This window comes from Suricata suricatta, chromosome 3, assembly GCF_006229205.1.
Source record: "Suricata suricatta isolate VVHF042 chromosome 3, meerkat_22Aug2017_6uvM2_HiC, whole genome shotgun sequence".
In the NCBI taxonomy this organism is placed as follows: domain Eukaryota; kingdom Metazoa; phylum Chordata; class Mammalia; order Carnivora; family Herpestidae; genus Suricata; species Suricata suricatta.
The window spans coordinates 32,006,182-32,032,445 of NC_043702.1; the positions used below are offsets into that span (position 1 = coordinate 32,006,182).

At 37.2% G+C, this 26,264-nt stretch overlaps 1 protein-coding gene and 2 non-coding genes across 4 annotated transcripts in view; all 3 read right to left on the minus strand.

Moving 5' to 3' along the window:
* Positions 1 to 15,082: 15,082 nt before the first annotated feature.
* The window catches only part of NOP58 (NOP58 ribonucleoprotein), a 29,343-nt gene continuing 18,161 nt past the window's right edge, over positions 15,083 to 26,264 (minus strand). For both annotated transcript variants that reach the window (XM_029934044.1, XM_029934045.1), the window contains 9 exons: positions 25,717 to 25,851; positions 24,554 to 24,699; positions 23,601 to 23,727; positions 22,084 to 22,247; positions 20,663 to 20,797; positions 20,411 to 20,472; positions 18,239 to 18,372; positions 15,731 to 15,900; positions 15,083 to 15,353 (listed from right to left, as the gene is read on the minus strand). In XM_029934044.1, coding sequence (XP_029789904.1) covers positions 15,303 to 15,353; positions 15,731 to 15,900; positions 18,239 to 18,372; positions 20,411 to 20,472; positions 20,663 to 20,797; positions 22,084 to 22,247; positions 23,601 to 23,727; positions 24,554 to 24,699; positions 25,717 to 25,851 — 1,124 coding nt within the window. In that variant the 3' untranslated portion in view covers positions 15,083 to 15,302. The remainder of the gene's footprint in view (positions 15,354 to 15,730; positions 15,901 to 18,238; positions 18,373 to 20,410; positions 20,473 to 20,662; positions 20,798 to 22,083; positions 22,248 to 23,600; positions 23,728 to 24,553; positions 24,700 to 25,716; positions 25,852 to 26,264) is intronic.
* LOC115288867 lies at positions 23,363 to 23,446 on the minus strand. The gene has a single exon (XR_003907253.1). It is a non-coding gene; the product is annotated as a small nucleolar RNA SNORD11 (small nucleolar RNA).
* On the minus strand, positions 24,415 to 24,496 carry LOC115288868. Its single transcript, XR_003907254.1, has one exon. It is a non-coding gene; the product is annotated as a small nucleolar RNA SNORD11B (small nucleolar RNA).

The window sequence follows — 26,264 nt, forward strand, 5'->3', positions numbered from 1 at the left end:
CCACCGAGTTTGGAGCCTGAAATTCCTGGCAGTTAAAGAAAGGATTTCCTTCAGAAGTACACAATTGCCGTAATGCTCTGGCCAGCCAGTCCCTAGATTTCGCAGACTGGGAAAAACATTTGTGATTTGCGAAGAATTGATGAGAGATGGAGGAAGGCTCCGTGGAAGACTATGGGAAAGAGAAAAAGCACATCTAGAACAAGTAGGAAATGAAGCAAAATCTTATCTATTTGTGCTTTTCCAAATTATTATAGATCACTTAAGATTAAAACAGATCATTTGCATTAACTTATATTTACAATCCTTTGGTACTCAATATAGCATTTCACAAACATGTTTCTCAAATATATTAAACAGGTAGAAACTGGAGTTATAATTCTCTTACCTTAACTCTTCTGTGATTCTAGTTCTAAAAAATGGGGATGAGACCTTCAAAACCTTCAAAATCATGGGGTGATTTCTCAGCCTCAAGTGTAAAGACTAGTAATTGGGGATTAAGTAATTGGGCAAGTGTGGGGAAATGATGAATCTCAAATAATTTGTTCATTTATACTTCCCGCTTCCCACTTTGTTCTTTACTGGAAAAGGCTTGCTGATTACACTGGTGAAACTACGAAACTATCAAAATATATGTACCCTCTCATGATCTCTGCAGAGAAAAAACCAAATCAATCAACAACAAAACAGGGGTGCCTGGGTGGCTCAGTTGGTTAAGTGTCTGACTTCAGCTCAGGTCATGATCTCACAGTTCAGGGGTTCAAGCCCCACATCGGGCTCTGTGCTGACAGCTAGCTCAGAGCCTGGAGCCTGTCTTCGGATTCTGTGTCTCCCTCTCTCTCTGACCCTCCCCTGCTCACTCTCTCTCTCTCTGTCTCACTGTTTCTCTCTCTCAAAAATAAATAAAGACATTAAAAATTTTAAAAAATCAACAACAAAACAAATAGCCAGTGTCATAGCTTTAGATAAAACATACAACATGACAGTTTTATTTTTAATTAAAAATTTTTTAAAGTTTATTCATTTATTTTGACAGGGCAAACAGGGAAGGGGCAGAGAGAGAGGGAGAGAGAGAATTCCAAGTAGGCTCCACATTGTCCAACCACGAGTTGTACGCTTAACTGACTGAACCACCCAGGTGCCCCATATCGTGATAGTTTTTGACTACTGGCTCAATTATTTTATTTTTAATTTTTTTAAGTTTATTTATTTTTAAAGGAATTTCTACATCTGACGTGGGGCTCAAGCTCACAACCCTGAGCTCAAGAGTCACTGGCTCCACTGACTCAGCCAGCTAGGTGTTCCTTGTATGTTCTTTTTGGTTTATTTTTAATTTATTTATTTTTAATTTTAATTTTATTTAATATTTATTTATTTTTGAGGAGAAAGAGAGAGAACATAAGCAGGGGAGAGACAGAGAGAGAGAGGGAGACACAGAATTGGAAGCAGGCTCCAGGTTCTGAGCTGTCAGCACAGAGCCTGATATTAGGGCTCGAACCCACAAATTGTGAGATCAAGACTGAGAGGAAGTTGGCCGCCTAACTGAGCTGCTCAGGTGCCCCCCCTTAAACATTATTTTTGTAGGATTATCTCTTATTTTTATTCTCTTTTTTCTTTTAGAGAGAGCCAGAGTGTGAACAGAGGGGAGGGGAAGAGGGAGATAGAGAATCCCAAGCAGGTTCCATGATCAGTGCAGAGCCTGACTCAAGGCTCAATCTCACAGCTGTGACATCATGACCTGAGCTGAAATCAAGTGGGATGCTCAACTGACTGAGCTTTCAGGTGCCCCAGTCCTTTCTTCTATTTTTTCTTATTAATTTAACCTCTTTACATATTAAAGAAACCATAACTGTCATAATTTGACTAGTTTGCACTATTTTTGCCATACAAGTTTTTACATGGTCAATTTTGTCAATCATTTCCTTTATGTTTTCTGAATTCCATATTATTTTTTTATTAAGTAATTTCTATACCCAACATGGGGCCTGAACTCAGGACCTTGAGATCAAGAGCTGCATGTTCTACTGACTGAGCCAGCCAGGCACCCCTGAATTTCACATAATTTAGAAAGAACTCCTTACCACATTTCAAAAAAATGTTTATTTTTGAGAGAGACAGACAGAGACAGAGACAGAGACAGAGAGAGCATGAGGGGAGGGGCAGAGAGAGGGAGAGAGCTAGAGAATCCCAAGCAGGCTCTGCACTGCCAGCACAGAGTCCGATGCGGGGCTCAAGCGCAAGTTGTGAGGTCACGACCTGAGCCAAAACCAAGAATTGGATGCTTAAGCAACTGAGCTATCCAGGCGCCCCTCCTTCCCTCTCCTTTAAGTAAGCTCTGTGCCCGACATGGGGCGTGAACACATGACCCCGAGGTGAAGAGTCACATGTTCCACCAACTGAACCAGCCAGGCTCTCCTCCTCACCTCTTAATTATAAATTTTTCTGTCTCTCTTTTAAGATCTAAACAGCTTAAGTCTTTGTTTATTAAAGAGGTTTTGGCCTTTTGGCCTTCCTTAGTTTTTGGTTTTAGGTTTGTTTTTTTTTTTTGCTCTGTTGATTCTGAAGGTCAAAAAACAAGTGACATAGAAAATACATTTTTGACTGCATGATTTGGCTCTGAATTCAACTTTTTGAAACTATGTGGGTCAACATTTTGTGGAGCAAATCATGTGTTTTTGCACCCAAAGCTAGATCAAAGGCAGGCAGTTTACAATCTTTGTGAGCTCAATAATACTAATTTCCCTTCTCATCTTTGAAAATGTGGCTGTCAAAAAGATTTCCTTTAAAATGGTGTATTATTACACTAGCTGCTAAAACAAATCAAATTATCTATTAGGTAGCATCATATGAAATTAGTTTTTAAAAAAATACACGTATGTATGTATGTATTTAAAGGAAACTCTACACCCAATGTGGGGTTAATTTAAAATAAGTTCTACATCCAACATGGGGCTTGAACTTAAAGCCCCAAATCAGGAGTCATATATTCTATCAACTGAGCCAATAAGACATCCTAATTTTTTTACTTCATAAAGTGAAATATTGACAAGTTCATATGGTTCAAACGAATTTAATGGCTTAAATGTAGTAAGTTTATTTCTTCTTCTATATTTTAGTATATGTGCTGCCGAAGCGAGCACTATTTCTTCTTCTATAAAGTTCAGTGGGTAGCTGGCTCCAAGCCACTGGTGGTGATTCAGGGCCCTGAGCTTCTTTTACCTCGTAGCTTCTGTGTCGTAACGCCTGGCTTCCAGGGTTACCATTTGACCGCATGGAGCCAGCGGCAGCAGGGATAGGGCACTGGGCATCCAGAACTAAGAGAAAATGGGTCCAGTAAATGCTTGGCTAAGTAGCTTCCATAGGCTTCCCTAATCCCTCCTCCTGACTTCTCTGGAATACTTAGCTGTTGGATCTTCTTGTTTTTAAGTAGAACAGATTTTGAGTATTAAATTATTTGTTCAGTTTATAAGGAATTTTTGCATAAATTACCTTAGATTCCAAATACCCTGTAAGATAAATAGGGAATTATTTCCATTTCATTTTGTTTGCACTTATTTTGAGAGAGTGTGTGCGCAGGAGAGGAAGAGAGAATCCCAAGCGTGATTGGATCCGCACTGTCAGCTTGTGGACAGTGCGTGAGGAGCCTGATGAGGTGCTCAAATTCACAAACCCGTGAATCAAGAGTCATTTAACTGAGCTACCCAGGCGTTCCTTTCCATTTCATAGACGAAGACCTGGAGTCTCAGAAGGCACAGGTTGATTTGCCCAAGGACACGAACTAGTAAGTAGTGAAACCAGCTCATAACAGCAAGGACATTTTTGTAGTGCTTTTTGGTTCGTGCAGCACTTTCATGTATATCCTGTTCTCTGACCACTAGTGCAAGGATCCTCCCCGTTTTGACAGTTGGCTTGTGGCCTCTCCGTTGAATCCAGCTGGTTATTAGCATGTTGCTGGCCCAGCAGATTATAGGTTATAAATAGATGCATTTGTTGTCAATTTCTTTCCCTGGAGTCAGGTACATCCACCTCTGCGGAAACCAAAGCCTTCTCTGCTTCTTGGCTGTTAGGAAAGCAGTTTTGAGGTCCCAAGAACTCACATATGGTTTTTGTGCACAGCTCTCTAGGTACCAAGCCACCAGAGTGCAAAAGATGCTGGGAAGTGGTTTTAGGATGGGGATATGGGGCACAAAGGGATGCAGCTGTACTTACAACTTGATTACCTGCCAAGGGGTAGGTCTTTGCTGCTGTTCTTTGTTTTCTACTTTCTTCAGTGTGTAATTAGCAGAAGGGAGAGGGATTTGTCTTCCATAAACTCAAATTCCATTCTGCAGCTTTGTCCTTATCATTTCTCACGTTCTCGCTCTATTTTTGCTTCCTGAATTCCCCCTTACTCAAGCAAGAGTATTGAGTCTCTTATCATTTAAGTAATAAATGATAACCTGACCTTCATCGGAGGGTCTAAGGTTTGAAGTTCATTTTGTGAACTGCGAGGGCAGAGCAGCTGTGTCTTCTGCTCCCTTGAATCCTGGCTATCGAACAAGTACCTGGCCCACGGCGGGTGTCTGCAAATGTGTGTTGACCAAGGATGCTGTAAAGATCTAATTTACAAGTTTTCATTGTCTGAGGCACCTAGGTGACTCAGTTGTGTAAGTGTCAGACTCTTGGTTTCGGCTCAGGTTATGATCTCAGGGTTTGTGAGTTTGAGCCTCACATTGGGCTCTGTCAGCACAGAGCCTGCTTGGGATTCTGTCTTCCCCTCTCTTTCTACCCCTCCCCTATTTGCTCTCTCTCAATATACTTAAAAAAAAGTTTTCAGAGATACTTAGAATTAAAGCAAAAGTAAATAGAACGCTACTTCAAAGAATAAGATTTTTAATTATGATCATTTTCAAGCAGACAAAAAAAGAAAGAAAATGGTAAACATCTATATACCCACTAGGTATTTCAACAAGACTTGAATTATCATCAGGCTATTTAGAAAGTGTCTCAACATAGAGTAGTTTGAGCTTTTCAGAGTCACTGAGCCTTTGAGGCATTCCTAACGACCTGAATGGAATTAATAATGTTCCTTTCCTTAAGCTCTCTGTGCATCAGTTTCCTCATGTGTGAAGTGGGCAAAATAATAGTATTTGTTAGAAAGGGTTGTTAGACTAGAAATCAATAGCACCTGACATAGTAAGTGCTCAATGAATGTTAGTCATTCTAAGCTTCCTACTTTCCAACAAATGATAAAAGACCAGAAGGGGCACCAGCCTGGCTCAGCCGGTTGACTGTGACTTGTTTTTAATATTTATTTTTTTATTTTGAGAGAAAGAGCACATACACATGCAAGTAGGGGAGGGACAGAGTTCCAAGCAGTCTCCACAGTCTGCCTGAGTTGCCTAATGTGGGGCTTGAACTCACAAACTCATCAGATAATGACCTGAGCAGAAATCAACAGTTAGATGCTTAACCAACTGAGCCACCCAGGCACCCCAACTCTTGATATCAGGGTTGTAGGTTTACAACATTGGGTATTGAGATAACTTAGTAAAATCTTAAAAAAAAAAACCCACCAAAAACTATAATTAAGAACAACACAAACAGTGCAGGGCTGTGCTTACACTTGATCTTAGCCAAAAGGCCGAGAAGCAACGGGGCTGTGCTTACAATTGTGCAGGTTATTCTTTTCACATAACCTGGGATAGTGGGTGGCCAGTCATACTGTAGTCATTGAATTATAGTTAGGCCAATTCTCTGGCACCTAGTGGCATAGTGTTCTGAAGAAGGGATTAATTTTCCATACACACTTTGGGGTAATTGCACAAGATTGGGTGGGAGCGTATAATCCTTGAATGTGATTTCAGTTGTTTTGACAAACTAGAATCCTCTTGTACATCATGACTACAGAATTTTCAGAGGTAGAAAGGGAAAATTACCTGGTTTAAAACCTCTGAATTCAAGTTAGTATATTTTTTAAACGTTTATTTATTTTTGAGAGCGTACAAGTGGGGAAAGGGCAGAGAGAGAATCTGAAACAGGTTCCACACACTGTAATTGCAGGGCCTGATGTGGGGCCTGACCCCACAAACTGTGAGGTCATGACCTGAGCCAAAGTTGGATACTAAAACGACAGAGCCACTCAGGAGCCCCTCACATTAGTATTTTTAAAAAGTTAACTATGTACAAAACTATGTTAGCAGATAAGGGGTTAGTGTAGATGCTAATAGACAATCATGAGATAGTTCCTGAAAAGGATTTCCCTTAACACTATTGATTGGAATATAAATTTACTGCAATATTTTGAAGGCAAACTGGCACCATTTTTTAAATCCTTTTTGTTTTAAGTAGGCTCCATACTCAACATGGGGCTTGAACCCACAACCCCCGAGATCAACAGCTGCAAGCTCTACAGAGCCAGTCAGCCCCACAAACTGGGTACCATTTTACACTCGTCTATTTTTGATACATTAATTCCACATCTAGAAACTCATCCTAAGGAAACACAAGTACATAAAGACAAATGTATAAAGACATTCATCGCAGCTTTGTAATAAAACAGCCGAAAAAACAAATAAAAACAAAATCTAGAACTACTCCAAAGAAAAATACTAAATAGTAGACACTTGGGAGACAATAAAATGATAATGCTAGTACAAACATTGATTTTGCACATTTAAGGTTATAGTCAACTAAAGACTGAGAAATCTTGCCACATGCCTATCTGGGGTTAGTCCATAATTTTATCAATTTTATCTCACTGTTTCTTTCAGAGATGCTTTTGTGTGCTTTCTCCTCTGTAATGTGCTGCTTTAAGTTTACTTATTTGAGAGAGAGTGAACATGTGCATATGTGTGTAAGTGCGAGAGGGGCAGAGAAAGGGGAGGGGAGAGGAGGGAGGGAGAATCCCAAGCAGGCTCCACCTGATCTGGGGCTTGAACCCATAAACCATTAGATAATGACCCAAGCCAAAGTCAGAGGCTTAACCGACGGAGCCACTCGGATGCCCCTATGCTGCTTTAAATCTGGTGTCTTATTCTCACAAACTTAATAAAACACAGACTAAGTTTTTTCACTTTTATAGTAAACATGTACAGAACACTTGCAGAATCAACAATTACTTTCCTTCAAAATCATTCAGGACAGGAAAGAAGGCTGATAATCTTATTATTTTTTTTTTTGATAATCTTATTTCTTGTACCCAACCAAAGTTTGCCTCATTTATGTGGGAAAACCACTGAACACATTTAGGCCCTGGTCCCAGAGGCCTCCTCAAAATTAACTAGAGAAACAGCACAACTGCTGTCCAAAGACATTACAGTGGTGCTCATTTAATAAGGGTCATAGGCTTGACTTCTTGGCCATCAGAGTAGGTACTAGTTTGCAATATAAGGGAATCCTTTTATTAAAGTGGCCAAGGTATAAACATCATCAGCTTGTCAAAGCGCCTATTATTAATTTTTTAATTTATTTTGAAAGAGCAAGCAGGCTCCACAATGTCAGCACAGATCCTGTTTACAGTTCATGAGATCATGACCTGAGCTGAAATCAAGTCAGATGCTTAACCAACTGAGCCATCCTGGCACCTCCAAAGTGCATGTGTGTGTGTGTGTATTAAGGTTTCTATTTTTTATTCAAATTAAAAAATTTTTTTTTAATTTGAGAGAGAGAGAGAGAGAGAGAGAGAGAGAGAGAGAGAGACAGAGACAGAGACAGCATGAGCAGGGAAGGGTCTGAGAGGGAGACACAGAGTCCAAAGATAGGCTCCAGGCTCTGAACTACCTGTCAGCACAGAGCCTGATGTGGGGCTTGAACCCACAAACTGTGAGATCACACCTGAGCCGAAGTCGGACGCTTAACTGACTGAGCCACCCAGAAGCCCCATGTTTCTATTTATTTTTGAGACAGCGTGACTGGGGCTGAGAGGGAGACACAGAGTATGAAGCAGGACCCAGGCTCTGAGATGTCAGTAGAAGTCAATGTGGGGCTTGAGCTGAAGTCAGATGCTTAACTGACTGAGCCACCCAAGCACCCTTTCTTTCCTTTTTTTGTTAAAATAGTTTTTTAAATTTTATTTTGAGAAGGGGGGGCGGTGTGTGACGACAAAGAATCCGAAGTCAGCTCTGGGCTGACAGGCTGACAGCAGAGCCCAATGCAGGGCTTGAACTTAGAACCTATGAGATAATGACAGGAGCCAAAGTTAGATGTTCAACTGAGTGAGCTACCCAGGTGCTCCCAAAGTGCATATAATTGAGCCCTGTATCCTAGATCTACCAAATCAGAAACATACCTTAAGAAGGTTCTCAGGGCATGGTTAAACCTCCGACTATTATTTTGGTTCAGGTCATAATCTCAGTTCCTGGGATTGAGCCAAGCATTGGGCTCTGCACTGATGGGGCAGAGCTTGCTTGGGATTCTCTTTCTCGGCCCCTCACCACACCCCCTGGGTGCTCTCTCTCAAAATAAACTTAAAAAAAAAATTCTCCCTTAAAATAAATTTTAAAAAATTTAAAAAGTCTCCAGGTGTCTGTAATTCCTACAAGCTCTGAGCCACTTCTCTAATTTCTCCTTAAAACCAAACCCAGTATAAATATAAAATACTTGAGAAGAATCACTATTTGACATTTGCTATAAGAAATGTTTTTAAACAAAAAATTATTTAAAAAATAAGCTATAGGGGCACCTGGGTGGCTCAGTTGGTTACGCCTCCAACTTCAGCTCAGGTCAGATCTCACGTTTGTGGGTTCGAGCCCCGCGTCGGGCTCTGTGCTGACAGCTAGCTCAGAGCCTGGAGCTGCTTCCGGTTCTGTGTCTCCTTCTCTCTCTCTGTCCCTCTCCCTCTCATGCTCTGTCTCTGTCTGTATCAAAAATAAATAAAACATTTAAAAAATTTAAAAAATAAAAAAATAAAAATAAAAAATAAGCTATAAAGTTGTATTTGAAGAACAGTCAACAAATGCTGACTTTTGAAAGCAATAAAGTTTAGGGTTAATGGACATAAGATATAATAGAAAACTGAGCTCAAGGCCCAAAAAACAGGAGTTTATCACTTAGGTCCTTAGACTTAATGATCTTCTTAGAGCATTTTCATAGAGAAAGAAAAAAGATCACAAAACAAGCTTCAACAAATTAAAGAAGATGGAAGTCCATACCATGCATCTTTCTGACCACAATGCTATGAAAAATATTTGGGGGCGCCTGGGTGGCTCAGTCAGTTAAGCCTCCGACTTTGGCTCAGGTCAGATCTCACATTCGTGGGTTTGAGCCCTGCGTCAGGCTCTGTGCTGACGGCTAGCTCAGAGCCTGGAGCCTGCTTCTGGTTCTGTGTCTCCTTCTCTCTCTGCCCATCCCCCTCTCATGCTCTGTCTCTCTCGGTCTCAAAAATAAATTAAAAAAAAAAAAAAAAGAAAAATATTTGTCAACCACAAGAAAAACCTAGAAAGATCAAAAATGCATGGAGGTTAAATAACATGCTACTAAATAATGAATGGTCCAACCAGGAAATAAGGAAAGAAATAAGTACATGGAAACAAATAAAAATGAAAACCCAATGGTCTAAAACCTTTGGGACACAGCAAAAGTAATTTTAAGAGTAAAGTTTATGGCAATACAGGTATACCTCAAGAAGCAAGAAAAAACTTAAACAACCTAACCTTATATCTAAAACAACTTGGAAAAGAATAAACAAAACTAAAACCAGCAGAAGGAAGAAAATAATGATTAAAGCAGATATAAATTATAGAGAAACTAAAAAAAAAAAATCAATAAAACTAGGAGCTTTCTTTGAAAAACAAAATCAATAAAAGTGATTGATAAACCTCTAGCCAGACTTATTAAGAAAGAGAAAGGACTCAAAATCATAAATGAGAAATGACAATCAACACCACAGAAATACAAACAATTATAGGAGATTATAAACAACTATATGCCAAAAAAACGAACAACCTAGAATGGATAAACTTCTAGAAACATAAACTATCAAAACTGAAACAGGAAGAAATAGAAAATTTGAACACAACCATAACCAGCAAAGAAATTGAATCAGTAATAAAAAATTTCCCAACAAATTAAGTCCAGGACCAGATGACTTCACAGGTGAATTCTACCAAACATTTAGAGTTAACACTGAGTGCCTGAGTGGCACAGTTGGTTAAACGTCCAACTTGCACTCAGGTTATGATCCTAAGGTCCTTGAGTTCGAGCCCTGTGTCGGGCTCTATACTGACAGCTTGGAGCCTGGAGCCTGCTTTGCATTCAATGTCTCCCTATCTCTATGCCCCTCCCCGCTTTGTGCTGTCTCTCTCTCAAAAATAAACATTAAAAAAAAAAAAAAGAAGAGTTAATACCTATTCACAAACCATTCCAAAAAATAGAAAAAAAAGGAAAACTTTCAAACTCATTCAACGAAGCCACCATTACCCTGATACCAAAATCATATAAGACACCACAAAAAAAGAGAACTACAAGCCAATACCTCTCATGAACATAAATGCAAAAATCCTCAACAAAATAATAACAAACCAAATCTGACAATACATTAAAACAATCATTTGCCAACAAGTGGGATTTATTCCTGGGTTACAGGGATGGTTCAATATTTGAAATCATTCAATGTTGATACATCACATCAATAAGAGAAAGGATAAGAACTCTATGATTTCAACAGATGCAAAAAAAAAAAAAAAAGCATTTGACAAAGTACAACATCCATTCATGATAAAAGCCCTCAACAAAGTAGGTTTAGAGGGAACATACCTCAACATAATAAAGTCTAACTAAAAACTCACAGCTAACATCATCCTTAATGGGAAAAAACTGGGAGCTTTCCCACTAATATCAGGAAGAAGACAAGGATGTCCACTCTACCCACTTTTATTCAACATAGTGCTGAGAAGTCCTAGCCACAACAATTGGACAACAAAAAGAAATAAAAGACATCCAAATTGGTAAAGTGAAGTATAACTTTCACTATTTGCAGATGACACGATACTAGGTATAGAAAACCTGAAAACTAAACAAACAAAAAAAAAATGCTAGAACTGATCAACTCAGTAAAGTTCCAGGATAGAAAAATCAATAAGAAAACATCTGTTGCGTTTCTATACACCAACAATGAAGCAACAGAAAGAGAAATTAAGTACATAATCCCATTCACAATTGCACCAAAACCAGTAAGATATCTAGGAATAAACCTAATCAAGGAGGTGAAAGACCTGTATCGTGAAAACTATAAAACACTGATGAAAGAAACTAAAGATGATAAAAGGAAATGGAAAGACATTCCATATTCCAGGCTCACGGATTGGAAGAACAAATATTGTTAAAATGTCCATACTACTCAAAGCAACATACACATTTGATGCAATTCCTATCAAAATACCAACAGCATTTTTCACAAAATTAGAACAAAGAATTGTTTCTCAAAAATAAATACATGTTAAAAAAAATAAAAAAATAAAATAAAATTTGTATTAACCACAAAAGACTCCAAATAGCCAACCCAATCTTGGAAAAAAAGCAAAGCTGCAGCCATCACAATTCTGGGCTTTAAGTTACATTACAAAGCTGTAGTAATTGAAACACAAAAGCATACATACAGATCAATGGAACAGAACAGAAAACCCAGAAACCCACAACTATATGGCCAATTAATCTTTGACAAAGGAAGAAAGACTATCCAATGAGAAAAAGTCTCTTCAACAAATGGTGGTGGCAAAACTAGACCACTTTCTTCCAACACACACAAAAATAAATTCAAAATGGTTTAAAAGACCTACATGTGAGACCTGAAACCATAAAAGTTCTAGAAGAGAATATAGGCAATAACTTCTTTGACAATGGCCAAAGCAACTTCTGGGAAACAACTTCAAAAATAAACTACTGGGACTACATCAAAATGAAAAGTTTCTGCACAGCAAACAATCAACAAAACTAAAAGACAGCCTACCAAATAGTAGATATTTACAGATGATGTATCTGATAAAGGGTTACTATCCAAAACATATAATGAAATGACAGAGGCACCTGGGTGACTCAGGTGGTTAAGCATCTAACTCTTGATTTCTGTTCAGGTTATGTTCTCAGTTCATGGATTCAAGCCCTGTGTTGGGCTCTGTGCTGACAGCACTGTTTGGGATTTGCTCCCCCTTTCTCTGCCTCTTTCTGGCTTGCATACTCTTTCTCAAATAAACATTAAACAAAAAAGAAAAAAGCTCATGAGAAAAAAAAAGTGGCACTGTTAATTTTTTTAAGATAAACTTTACACCCAGCCTGGGGCTCAAATTCACAATCTCAAGATCAAGAGCTGCATAACTCAACTAAGTCAGCCAGGCACTCCGGCATTCTTTGTTTTGTTTTCTTCTGAATATAACACAAAACCTAGTTAATTCATCCACAAGTCATACACTCACAACACAAACATTAAGGCCCTAATATATGGCAGGAACCTGGACAGGTAAGAACACACAGGAAAGGTCTGCAACTGGGGAATGAAGATATTCAAGGAATGCAAAAGGAAATTAATAGCTTAAAAAACCCCTTTAAAAATTCTCACCTTATTCTCAGAGCAACCGTTTCAGATAAACAAGAGTTTAAGTAATTTGCCTGAGTACAAGTGTGACCTCCAAGAAGAATCACCTAAGATCTTACTAAAAATGAAGAATCTTAGGCTCCAATCCAGATGTACTGACTCAGAGCTAGTTTATCAAGATCTCCAGGTGATTTTTATGCATGTTAGAAGTTCTAGGTACTTGGCCCTAATGCCCATTATTCTAAGTGGTATAGATAGGATAGAGGATAGGCCTGAGCCAAGTTTTAAAAACTGGCCTTAGAAAAGCAACAAATGAATAGAGGACTGCAGAAAAGTGATCTGAATTTGGAGTCTGGTTAGAGTATAGCTTATCCAAGGACTTGATAAGCACACGGAGGACCCAGAAAATAGTAGATATATACAGAAAGAAATACTTTCAGCCAAAAACCATAAATTTACATTTTATAAAGTTTATTTTTTAGAAAGAACATGTGCATGAGCAGGGGAGGGACAAAGACAGGGAGACAGAGGATTTGAAGTGGGCCTTGTACTGACAGCAGAGAGCCCAATGTGGGGCTTGAACTCACGAACTACAAGATTATGACCTGAGCCAAAGTAAGACTCTTAATTGAGTCACCCAGGTGCCCTAAATCTACATTTTTGAAGGAAATAATGTGGAGTACAGTAGAGAATCTTTTTTTTTTTGAATCAGGAATTTTTTAATTTTTAAAGTAATCTCTATGCCTAATGTGGGCTTGACCTCACAACACCTCTATTAATTGAGTCAGCCAGGTGCCCAGGGAATCCTTGTTTTTAAACATTTTATGTAGCCCACTCACAAAAATTCTTCGTTTGCTATCAAAATTAGGTATATAAAATTCACCCGTCCTTCCCACTTCAGATTAAGATTAGATTTCAGGCTAAGATCCCAAGGCTCTTCAATAGAACAAATACATCATTTTAGCACAAAGAACCAGAACTACCTTTCTGGTTAGTGTTTCAAATAGTTAATATTTTAGCGCTTGAGAGAGCTGATGACTGTGATTCAATGAAGTTTTTAGCATTCTCAAAGTCCATCTTGTTTCAGATAAAAAGCTTTTGACCATATAGCTCTTTGCAGGGCAACTTCCATCAAAAGCTGTTAAAAATCTGTTATATCCCATATCAAGAATATGTCTGGGGCACTAATGAATCATGCAAAATGGCAACATTCTCTTAGAAGCAAAATAATTATCTTTAATATATAATTGTATCTAGGGATGGCTAGCTGTACTTCAGGTAGCATATACTTCAAATATCTAATTGTACTTGTATCTCTGAAAATTTCTATCATCTAATTTAAAACTTTTATTTTACATTTATTTATTTTTGAGAGACACAAAGAGAGAGAACAAGTGGGGGAGGGGCAGAGAAAGGAGACACAGAATCCAAAGCAGGCTCCAGGCTCTGAACTGTCAGCACAAGGCCCAACGTGGGGCCCAAACCCATGAACTGTAAGATCATGACCTGAGCCAAAGCTGGACACCCAACCAATTGAACCACCCAGGAACCCCTACCATCTAATTTCCTACAAACCAATGTTGGTGGAGAGGCAAAGCTGACCATCATCTCTAATTTCCAAGTGAGGAACTCAAGTTGAGGGGCTCTGGTCTTGCCCCCAGTTACATGAAAAGCAGAGGTGGAACATTTCAGCTCCTCCACCTGTTGAATGCTTATTGAACTGGGCTTTAGCATCGTGCCCGTGGCATACACACAGAGATGCCAAACCGAAGTCCTGTGAAGCCTGTTGCTGTCAGGATTATAGAGCTGTCCAGCAGGCTGTGGTTCACATACTAAATCCTGTATTTTAGAAACAAAGACTGCTCAGAAGGCAGTTGTTGGGATAAGCCCTGGGTGTTTTACGTAAGTGATACCAACTTCTACTCATGAAACTGTTTTTACACTATATGTTAAACTAACTTGGATTCCAATAAAATAAAAAAAATTAAAAAACTGTTTCTCTAACCGAAAGAAAGAAAGAAGAAAAAGAAAAAAGAAAAAACAAGAAAAGAAGAAAAGAAAGACTGCTCTTTGGTGTTCTTATGTCCTGGTTTATACCCATGGACATTTTATTTTTGGTCTTGTATTCCTGTTATTTCCCCATTTCTTACCAAAAAAATCACTTTGTGTTATCCTTTTAAAATCATCACTTTAGAAAAAAAATTGCATCTATGATAATTATTTTGTTGCTCCATTCAGAACTGTGAAGTAAATAAAGTTAGGAACATAATTTATTTTCTTTCTGAAGAGATACAAAAAAGTTTTGTTCCCTTAATTAAAAAATTTTGAACAGAAAACTCAGCTTTAAATAAATACAAAAGCCGAAAAATAGGGGAAAAGAAGAGTCCAAAAAGGAAAAAAAAAAAAAAAAGACACCATTAGCATGAGGCTTTTACGTTGGTCCATCTAATCACGATCTCCCAAAAGGCTAAGTTTCAAATTAACAAATCACAACTCTCATTCTTCAGCTATAATTATCAAATGCTAGATAAAGGGCCACAGATTGTCTACCTAGAATACAGAGATCACAGAACTGCCTTAAAATACACAGAAAATATTTTTATTTGTGTAACAAAGACTCTAAGAAATGATGACATAATCAAATAAACAGAACTGGTGTCAAGATACGAATAGGTTCGGAAAGCTACAGATGATCAATCATTTTGTTTCATCCAATCTTCTCTCAATTGGAGAGCATCAGATATATTCCTGATGGAAATGTAATGTGTCCAGGTCATTCAAAGATGGCTCCCTTCAATTAGTCCTCATTATCTCTTTTTTTCTTCTTTTTCTTCTTTTTTTCTGGACTCTGAAAATAACCAACAAGAAAGCTTTTGAAAGAGCTGTAAATGTATGGATAATAGTAACTTTTGCTATAAAAACAAAACAGACCTATTTCCCTTGAAAATAAATTTGGATTAAAGATTAAAACCTAAAAATATAAAAGCCACCTCTATGAAAGTGATCTTTAGCAAATCCTATTACCTCTCTTTCTCAAAGCAAACCCATTTTGCAATAAGATTCTACGTTTAGGACATGGCCCTTTGTAAAAAAATACCATTTTTATTTTTACTATTCCATCACTGAAAACTGTAACTGTTTGCTCATTTCTATTATAGAAAGTAGAATAAAATACAGAGACCCTGTCCATGCCAACAAGGTGCTGGCAATTAAAAACAAACATACAGGAACTGCTGTACTAGTGCACGGTTCTTCCTCAGAAAGTGGTTCCTCCTTAATGTGTTTCTTTTTGTCCTTTTTCTTCTTCTTCTTCACAGATGTCTCCTGTTCTTCTACCATTAGTAGTCCTTCCTCTTCCTCTTCCTCTTCTTCTTCTACTACTGTGGTTTCTTCAACTGAATGGGATAAGTATAAAGACACAACAATTAACATTGTATCAGACCTCACTTTCTCCACCCTAAACCTTTAGAATCTCACTTTTTTTCTCATTGTGGTTGACTAGTCAAAATTTATTATAAAATTCTTTAAGTGGAAAGATCCTTACCTGCCTAGTCCAATTATCACCAACGTAACAAATGATATAAAGCTCAAAGAAATTTCTCATGAGATCATGTAGCTATGTATAGAAATTAGGATTAAAAGACACTAAAACCAACTATTTTTGCAAACTGTCAATTATATTAGATTTAGAATACTTGGATTTATTCAACCTGCTTGGACCTTAGAGTAAGTCATTTGACTTCTGTAAACTCAAATTACTCATCTGTAAAATTTAGTGATGTCTACCTCACTGGATGATAACTAGGACTTAATGAGGTAATGTGTCGTGCATTAGAATGAGGACTCAATAACAGATAGCTATAAACTCATTCACCTTCAAGGGAAAAAAATTGATTCACCAAAAATCTACTTAGCACCTACTAAATGCCGGGTTGTATTCTACAGATAATTTGATACAAAAAGGTATAAAACAGACAAAAATCTTTGTCCTTATGTATCTTTTAAGAGCAGAGAAAAACCCCTAAATGATACAACTACACACTATTTTGCACAGTAATCAGTGCTAAAGGTAAAAAAGCAGGAGGAAGAGGAGCACTGAGGCAGACAATGTGTCTGAATAGTTTAGACAGGGCAGTCAGGCAAACACCTAGAAGAGGCAAGGGAGTGAGTGAATAATTCACCTATCCTGAGGAAAAGTATTCCAGGTAGAAAGAACAGCAAATGCTAAGGTTATTTTGAGAAAGAAGAAGAGTTGGCAGCTTTATGGAATAATGAGACCAGTGGCTGCAGCAAACTGAGCAAGGAGCAGGACTGAATCAGAGCTAATGGGGGCGCCACTGTAGCTGCTACATTAACAACAGCAGTGGTGTATATGACAAGCGCTTAGACTCGATATATTTTCAAAGCAGAATTGAATTGAAAGGATTTGCTGCCAAACTAGGGTTCCTGGCTTAGTCAATGGAGCACTGAACTCTTGATCTTGGGGTTTTAAGTTCGAGCTCCACACTGGTGTACAGATTAAAATTTTAAGTTAAAAATAAAAAAAGAAAAAAAAGGATTTGTTGCCAGAGTAGATTTGGGTTAGAAGAGTCAAAGTTAAAGGCCAAAGCAACTAGAATTCATAAGCAGAAAAAACTGTAGAGCAACAGACAGAGAGTAACAAGGATCCAGGAATGTTAAGTTTGAAAACCTTACTGGATATACAAGTGAAGGATACAGTTCTGGAGTCTGGTGTTTCAAATGCTAATTAAGGAGCTTAGGAATCACCTTACTGTTGAATAAATAAACAGAAATGTAGAAGTTAAATAACTTGTTTATGTTCTCTTCAGCCAGGACAGGACATTTACTGATAGTATACTTTTGACCACTAAGCTATTTAGAAACCAAAAATTAAATCAGTCATTACTTTAATGCCTGATACTCTTACTAGACTAGCTGGTATGCATTCAACAGAGGTACTGCTAGAAAATGGGATTACTTGCTTATCAACTTTGCAGGACAGCTCAGTTCACTGGAGAGCACCTATTAAATATCACTATAATGGTAGGCTACCCAATGTTATTACTATAGTCCATTCTATACAGAAGTAATCTAGAAAACCACTGCTGTGGATTCTACCATTAACAATAGAACAAAAATAGTTCAACAACTAATTTAGAAACCATGAACTTTTTTTCCTTGCATTTTAAGCTATTCTCGAAATAGTTCACATGGTAGTAACTAAAATTTGGTACATTTAGCATAATACATGATTCCACATATTCAAAGAAATCCTTCTCACATTCCTCTATTAAGTCTGATTATTTAACAGTACCTAACTATTCCTAGAGAACATAATAGCCTATTAAAACACCATTAGCTTCCAATATGGGTGGTTTCACAATAAAGTTCAGTGGCATGTACCTTCCCAAGACTTCTTAAGTCTGTCTTTCTTAAGGAATAAGAATATAGGGGCACCTGGGTGGCTCAGTTGGCTAGGTGTTCAATTTCAGCTCAGGTCATGATCTCATGGTTCATGGGTTTGAGCCCTGCATTGGGCTCTGTGTTGACAGCTTGGAGCCTGCTTCAGATTCTATGTCTCCCTCTCTCTCTGCCCCTCCCCCGTGCGTGCGTGCGTGCGTGCGTGTGTGTGTGTGCGTGTGTGTGCGCGTGCACGCCACTCGTTCTCTCGCAAAAATAAACTTAAAAAAATTAAACACAAAATATAAAAATATTCAAAAAATTCCAACTGACCTTTAATTTTAACTTTGGCTTTTTTTGCCTTCTTTTCAATAATTTCATCCTCTTTATCAACCTGTTCGATCTTGCGTTTCTTAGAACAGGTTGGGAGTGTGGAGTCACCAGAAGGATCATATGTCTTCACTTCACTGAAAGAGCCAAAGAATTATCGAAAATTCCTACAAATACTTGTAGGAAATAATTCTAAAGAGGTGTAAAGGAAATGCTATTAGATAATACTTACATAAGCATACAATGCTGTTTCACTTTAGTGGCTTTGGGGCAGTTTATGAAAATAGTTCCAAAAAGGTAAAGAGGTTTTAACTATTTTCCAAGCAGGTCAATTACACTTCAAGAGAAGTGGTGAGCTAAAATGAACTCTGATTTAGTAATCAATATAGTGACTATGGTACAGAAAAGCATTCAATCAGTATGGGGAAAGATGGAAAAAATCTCTTCATACCAAATGACTTCTAGAAAGTAAAACTTAAAAGTAATTCAAGTTGTAGAACATAGGGCAATTCAATGAAAACAACAACAACCCCAGAAAAAAAAGTAAATCAAGTTAATACAGAAAACTTCATCACAAAATCCCAAAAAACAGAAGAACAAGCAGAGACACACATGTATAAAGATTCCCCCAAAGGCTACATTTGCTTTTGATCTAATGCAGCAAAAAGGAAAACTGAAGTACTAAGTGCCTAAATAATGAGAACGAAATTTCATAACCGGTGCTTTAAAACCATGTGTTTAAAGTCATCAGATCATGTGTTTAAAAGTCCTCTGGTATAATTAAAAAATATTAAAAAATTATTCAAACAAGCTAACAAATGTTTCATTTCTTAAATTGTAGACTTGTGGCTGTTTAATTTTTATAAATTAAAAACATTTATAATTTAAAGAACAAAGATCCACACTTAGCAACTAAACATACCAAATTAGACTTTGAACAGAATTAAGGAAAACAATTTTTCTAAATGTGTACACTTACATATACAAATATATATATAGTTAAGATGTTATGGTATTTTGCTCTCCTTGCCCACTTAAGAGTTTAAAATTTTACTATTAAAATTCTTAGAAGGGTTACAAGAGTCCTAGTGGGGAATTTATGGGTTAATGGCTAGAAACATTTTAAAGGCTCCTAACACATACCGTCAAACTGCTTCCCAGAAAAGCGGTACCACATTCTACTTCCATCATCACAACCTTACCAGTATTGAACATTACCTCAAATAATAAGCAAAATACCTCTCCTTACACATCTTTTGTTGATTTCTTGGTGGTCTGAATACTTTACTATGGCTCCTAGTTATTTTTAGACTTTTGTCTTTAAAAATAGGTTTCATTGTGGATTAAATTTACTTTTTTAAAAAATATTTTATTTATTTTTGATAGAGAGAGAGACAGAGCATGAGAGGGGGAGGGGCAGAGAGAGAAGGAGACACAGAACCGGAAGCAGGCTCCAGGCTCTGAGCTAGCTGTCAGCACAGAGCCTGACGCGGGGCTCGAACCCACCAACGTGAGATCTGACCTGAGCCGAAGTCGGAGGCTTAACCAAGCCACCTAGGCACCCCTAAATTTACTTTTTGATAAATCGTACACATACAGAAATTATAAATGACAAATGTTTACTATCAACATCTGAAAATGAACAAGATAAATATTAAGGGAAAAAAGCCAAGAAACAACCTGGCTATCTCAGAGTATGCAACTCTTGATCTCACAGTCTTAAGTCTGAGCCCTACATTGGGTATAGAGATTATATAAAACTAAAAAGACAAAACAAGTATGCTATATGTCTATATATTACAACAATGTAAAACTATGTATATGATTATAAATCAGGGGGCACCTGGGTGGCTCAGTCGGTTAAGCATCTGACTCCTGACTTTGGCTCAGGTTATCATCTCACGGGTTCATGGGACTGAGCCCTGCTTTGGGCAGCATGGAACTTGCCTGGGATTCTCTCTGCATCTCTCTCTACCCCTTCCCACACTCCCTCCCCCTCAAAACTAAACTAAACACACACACACACACACACACACACACACACACATATATGGAAAACTATAAAGAGCAAAAATTAGAGACATTGAGGTGTTTAAGTTTATAATAAAAAAGTACTGTTGACCATTATATAAGTAAGCAAAAATTGTTCATCCATCCTCCCCCAAATGTACTCACCTTTTATGTTCGTACTTTTCTGTTTTTGCTAATGCTTTTCCTGTTCCACTTATTTTCCTTATCTATGAAAAGATATCAATTCTTGGTAAATATAAGGGAAATTGTTAACAGAAGAAAAAATGTTGTTAGATACGCTAGAATGTATCATAAATAAAACTGCTTAACAGTGAAATAATTAAGTATATAAACTACTTAAAATTTATTAATTTTGGATAGCTAACACTTCTGCAATAGGCAGGATGTGGTTCTTACCCCTCTATCTTCCAAGGCCCTCAACCTGGCCTCTAACTTGGCTCTGTTTTCAACTCCCATCGCAGAACTGGAATCTTCACCGAAAGCATCATACCGAATAGCCAAAACAGTTTTGGCTGCCAGCATTCGAGAAATCTAATAGAGAACTTGAAGTCAGAGGCATTCAAACTATATTCCAAGTTGAGATATAAAAATCCTCAGTAAGTTATTTATAAGAAAACTAGAGCAAGTTATGAACTCTATCATTCACTATAGGATTTTTTCAAATCACGAATTACAAACACATTATAAAATCGCACAACTCAAGAAACCTATCTTATATCTGAATCTCTGCCATGATATAATGGCTAACTGGTTATATACACAACTATATTTATTTTGGTGGAAGAAAATATCTTGTAGTAGTTTACATCTAAAATGAGCTCAAACTACTCTTCTAATGTCTTCATTTCTACTCAGTGACACCATGAGGTCATCCAGAAAAAGCATAGCCCCCTCTTTAGGCTAATTAACACTTTATCAACCCCCTTCCTTCATCAATCTGCTCTGAATTTTATAAAATTTCGGTTTCCACTAAACTATATATCCTACCAAAAACCTGGAGACTACTTTAAGCTTCAGCTTTCTCATCTGTAAAACAGAGATACCTATTTCTCATAGGGCTAGTAAAAGGATTCACTTAAGTTCTACCAAGTGTTTAGCACAGTGTATGTGTTATTATTCATTTGATGTTAAAAAAAATTTTTTTTAATGTTTTATTTATTTTAGAGACAGAGAGAGACAGAGCATGAGAGGGGGAGGGGCAGAGAGAGAAGGAGACACAGAAGTGGAAGCAGGCTCCAGGCCCTGAGCTAACTGTCAGCACAGAGCCTTATGCGGGGCTTGAACCCACAAATGCAAGATCTGACCCGAGCCAAAGTTGGAGGCTTAACCGACTGAGCCACCCAGGCGCCCCTATTCATTTGATGTTAAATTGATTTCTTGCCACAGAAAACTTCTGATGGGCCATCTACCCCACCCCTCACCAATGGGTGGATTCTAGAAAAATTCTAAGACAGCATAAGAAAATGGCTTTAACAAGACCAGTTAACACTTCATCTTAAAATAAATAAATAAAAAAAATTTTTACAGAGTAAATTCTACACCCAACAAGGCGCTCAGAACTCATGATCCCACAATCAAGATGTCCATGCTCTACTGAGTGAGTGAGCCAGGAACCCTGAGTAACATTTTCAGTGTATTTTCTTTCATTGTACAAAAGTGCTTTTTAAAAAGCTCAGGAATTAACCATTCTCTATTTAATGAAAAGGAAGCAGTAGAAAGATTTATTGTATATTACAGAGTAGGAAATGGGTTATATATAGAAAAAAAATAGAAAAAACGACCCCCCCCCCCCCCACCTCAGGAGAACTGTAACTCACCTTTCCTTTGTGTTTGGGACTTGTCTGGCCTACAAGTGAAGCATGATAAATGAGACCATACTTTGGCGTATCTCGTCTAGACTTGAGGGCTCTGAAGAGTGCCTTTTCTGCTCCAAGAATCTGAACTGTAGAAGCTGCATGTTTGGCCAAATTCAAAAGAGAACCTTCAAAAGAAAAGAGGTAGTTACAGGGAAGGTAATTCCAAGTATTTGAATGTTCCAGGTCTTAAACACAAGACATATTATAATTCAGATTCAATAGTCTGGAGTTCCCTAAGAAGTCTCATCATTTGTGATTCATCCATGAGCAAAAAGTTTGTGATGAATGCTTATGATAAACTGAAGGTTAAGCCTATAAGTTCAATTATACTTATTTGCCTGAGAGATGGTATTATTATTCTAAATTCCATTAGCATACCACACAGATGACTTTGGGCATAAAATATTCTATGTTAGAGATGAAAAAATATACAAATAAATGGCAACTCTTAGGACATCTCAGTAGTAGAACTACATGATAATCATCTCACACTTTATTTACCTGTTGTTTAAGATATGGAAGTGAGGATACACTTACATGTAAGTATACATATAAATATACATAAAATATGCATAAGTATACTAATCAGGTATTAAAAAGTTGCTGCTTTGTTATATTTATTAGATTTTATCAGAATATTAATGCTCAACCACTAGATACATATTTAAAATTAAAAACACACTTCTGTTAATCCCTGCTCTCTTATGACAAAGGGTTAACTAAACCTATGAAATTTTGGATGTAGACAAGACCTGCCCGCCGATACCAACATTGCAACTGAAGGTATCTGAGCGGCATGTGCATGTATTTAATGATGCAGTTAGAAGAGCTATTTTAGTTTAGACATGGTGATATAGAGGCTATGTTAAGATCCTCTGTGATGGATTATAATAATGACTCCAATAATATAACAAGCTAGTAATTCACTCTACTTGCAAATATTCAATTTCGGTGTTTATTTTCATAGAAGTTTCACCTTCTTTACAGAATCACCATATACATGTATGAGTTTTATGATAAATTACTTTTTAAAAGTATTTTGCATGTAAAGTATATTAAAATAGCATATTTAATAGTAAACCAAATTCTCCATAAAGCATATAGATCAATTGTTGTGATAACTATTCCTATCTTAATCTGATGAGTTTTTAGTATTAGGAAATATTAACTGATTTCATCCTCCTGCACTTCATATGAGTATTCTAATTAATGGTAACAAACTTCTGACAATGGACCACAAGTGTCTCAGAAGAGGTAGTGACTAAAGATGCCTTCATTATCCAAAAGGAAATCAGGCATACAAATCAGAATCATCATTGAACACTTACTTGGTCCTTCATTCTCCCCAATATACCACCTACTTCTATTTTTTACCTAAAATTACTAATAAATGTAATTTGACGATTAAAAAATAATCTTAGGTAGATAACAACTCAATTCTAAATATTCCTATTTACAAGTCACATTAAAATCATCACCTGCATGAGCAATGAGTCGTGCTCCCACTAATTCCCCAACCATGACTGTAACATTCGGTGCAATGGCCATCATTCGATTTTGTAGATATTCATAGAGCTGGGTTCTATACTCTGAGATTTCAATTACCTAGTATAAATAACAAAGTGAATACATCATAAATGGTCTGAGTAAAAACTGTATAAAAATCACGGTCTGAAACACTACAGTCCTTCCTAAACCTAATACACTGTCTTAAAAGGTTAGTCAATTATTAATTTGATTAAGATCCCAGTTTCGGCTCAGGTCATGATCTCAGGGTTTGTGAGTTCAAGCCCCACATTGGGCTCTGTGCTGATACAGCAGAGCCTACTTCAGTTCCTCTGTTTCCCTCTCTTCCTGCACCTTCCCTGCTCATGCTCTCTCTCAAAAATAAAAAAAGCATTAAAAACCAAAAACAAACATAAGGAGTGACCTTGTGTTATCCTCTTTGGGATTCTTTATTTTTTTTTTCCCTAAGATTTTGTTTTTAAGTAATCTCTATACTCAACATGGGGCTGAGATCAAACCCTGAGACCAGAAGTCACATGCTCTACCAACTGAGCCAGCCATGTGCCTCTTCTTTGTGATTCTTGTTTAGCTATCTCCAAATGAGGGAAAAGGGGGCTCCAGGCTACAAACATAGAGGCTGGAATTAAATAATCCAAGCTGTATTTTTCTGTCTTCCTAATGGATTTACAATTCATTATCCAGACAATGCTAACAATACAAATAAATTGAGTAGTGTTCTTTTAACTTTACTTCAGTATGCATTTCCTCCTCTAAGTATATAGATCAAGATGGCATCAGATGAGGTAGTGACTGAACACCCTCATATTTGTCAGGTGAATAATAAGTTTAAAAATCATCATTGCCATCAGGAAATTATCACATAGCTGGTCCCACCACAACCAGTTTCTCCATGAGTATAGTTTACCTGAGTGCAGAGATGTAGGATATTGCAAATATCTTCTTCTGAAACCTCTGTTCCCATTGATATCTCTGCAGCTGCTTTCACTTCAGCTTCAACTTCCTCTGGCAGTATTTCAGAAAGTTTCGCTGAGGCATAATTCTTCCTGTCACCTATGGAATGTTTCAGATGATGAGGAAGAATCACTCTTCAACAAATTATATAAAATCCAAATAGTAAAAAAAAAAAAAAAAAAAAATCAAAAAAAAGTAGATATAAGCCAACAAAAAGGGTGCCTAAACAAAACAAATAGCAAACAAGTTTGACCTGGCAGTTTTCCTTCTGCAAAGGCTTGATTTTAGAGTTTAAAATCTCTTCCCAACATTTCTCTTCAAAATAAATTAATAAAAAATGATTTAGATGAAAACAAAATACCCCATGAAACAGGACTAATAATATTGTGACAATTTATAGCTAAGGTTTTATTAAAGACAGTGCCATGAATTCTTGGGGTGCTAATATGGTAATATAATATGAACCTGGGAAGTCCTATATATCTACAATGCCCAAGTTCCTCTACTAATATTACTGTACTATTAGTATAGAATATAACAGCACAGACACCAATACTAGTTTCATTATTAATATGACGCAGAATATCCCAAGTCTACAGTTGCTCCTATTAATGGCAAATTCACTATGAGATCTATTCACTTTAAGATGCCTTTTTAAAAAAACCCAAATTAGAGGGGCATCTGGGAGGCTCAGTCAGCTGAGTACTAGACTCTTGATTTTGGCTCACATCATGATCTTACAGTTTGTGGGTTCGAGCCCTGCACTGGGCTTTGTGCTATAAGTGTGGAGCCCGCTTGGGATTCTCTCTCATTCTCTATCTCTCTGCCCCTCTCCAGCTCGTGTTTGCTTGTGTTCTCTCTCAAAAGAAATAAACTTAAAAAAAAAGAAAAAGAAAGAAAAACCAAATTAGAGGACCATGCTCTGTTGTACAGGCCATCGAAATTACAACTGAGGTTAATTGTATCTGAATTCTAATAGACAATAAACTCACTACACTCCAAAAACACATATATGTTGTAAGGAACTCTGGGAAGCTCCAGGAAAAAAAATTACTATAAACTCATGTTTTGGGATGCAAAGTTATTTTCCGTGCCTTAAAAGATAAGGTTACTCACCAACTTTCTGTAAACACTTGCAGTATGTCAAATTGTCTGAAATAATTTTTCCTAATTCAGGAAAATGCCAGCCATACCATTCTCTACACCGCATAATGTAGTTGTTTAGTTCTTTATCTAGGTCATCTAACAAGGCTGCAATAGATTAAAGATGGAAAAGAAAAGAACTTTTAAAAGATCTTTTAAAAACTGTGGTAAAATTTACTACTTTAACTATCTTCAAGTGTAGGTTTCAGTGGCATCAAGTATGTTCACGATGTGCAACAATCATCCACTATCCATTTCTAGAACTTTTCCATCATCCCAAATGGAAACTCTGCACCCAATAAATAACACCCCATCCTCTCCTCCTCCTGTCTTGTGGTAATCCCTTCTACTTCCAGTCTGAAACTGCTTGCTTCAGGTACCTCATAAGTGGAATCACACAACAGTTGTGTTTTTTGTGTGGTTTATTCCTCCTGGCACGTTTTCAAAACTCATACATGTTGTAACAGGTATTAGAACTTCATTCCCTTTTAAGGATAAATAATAATCCATTGTGTGTATGT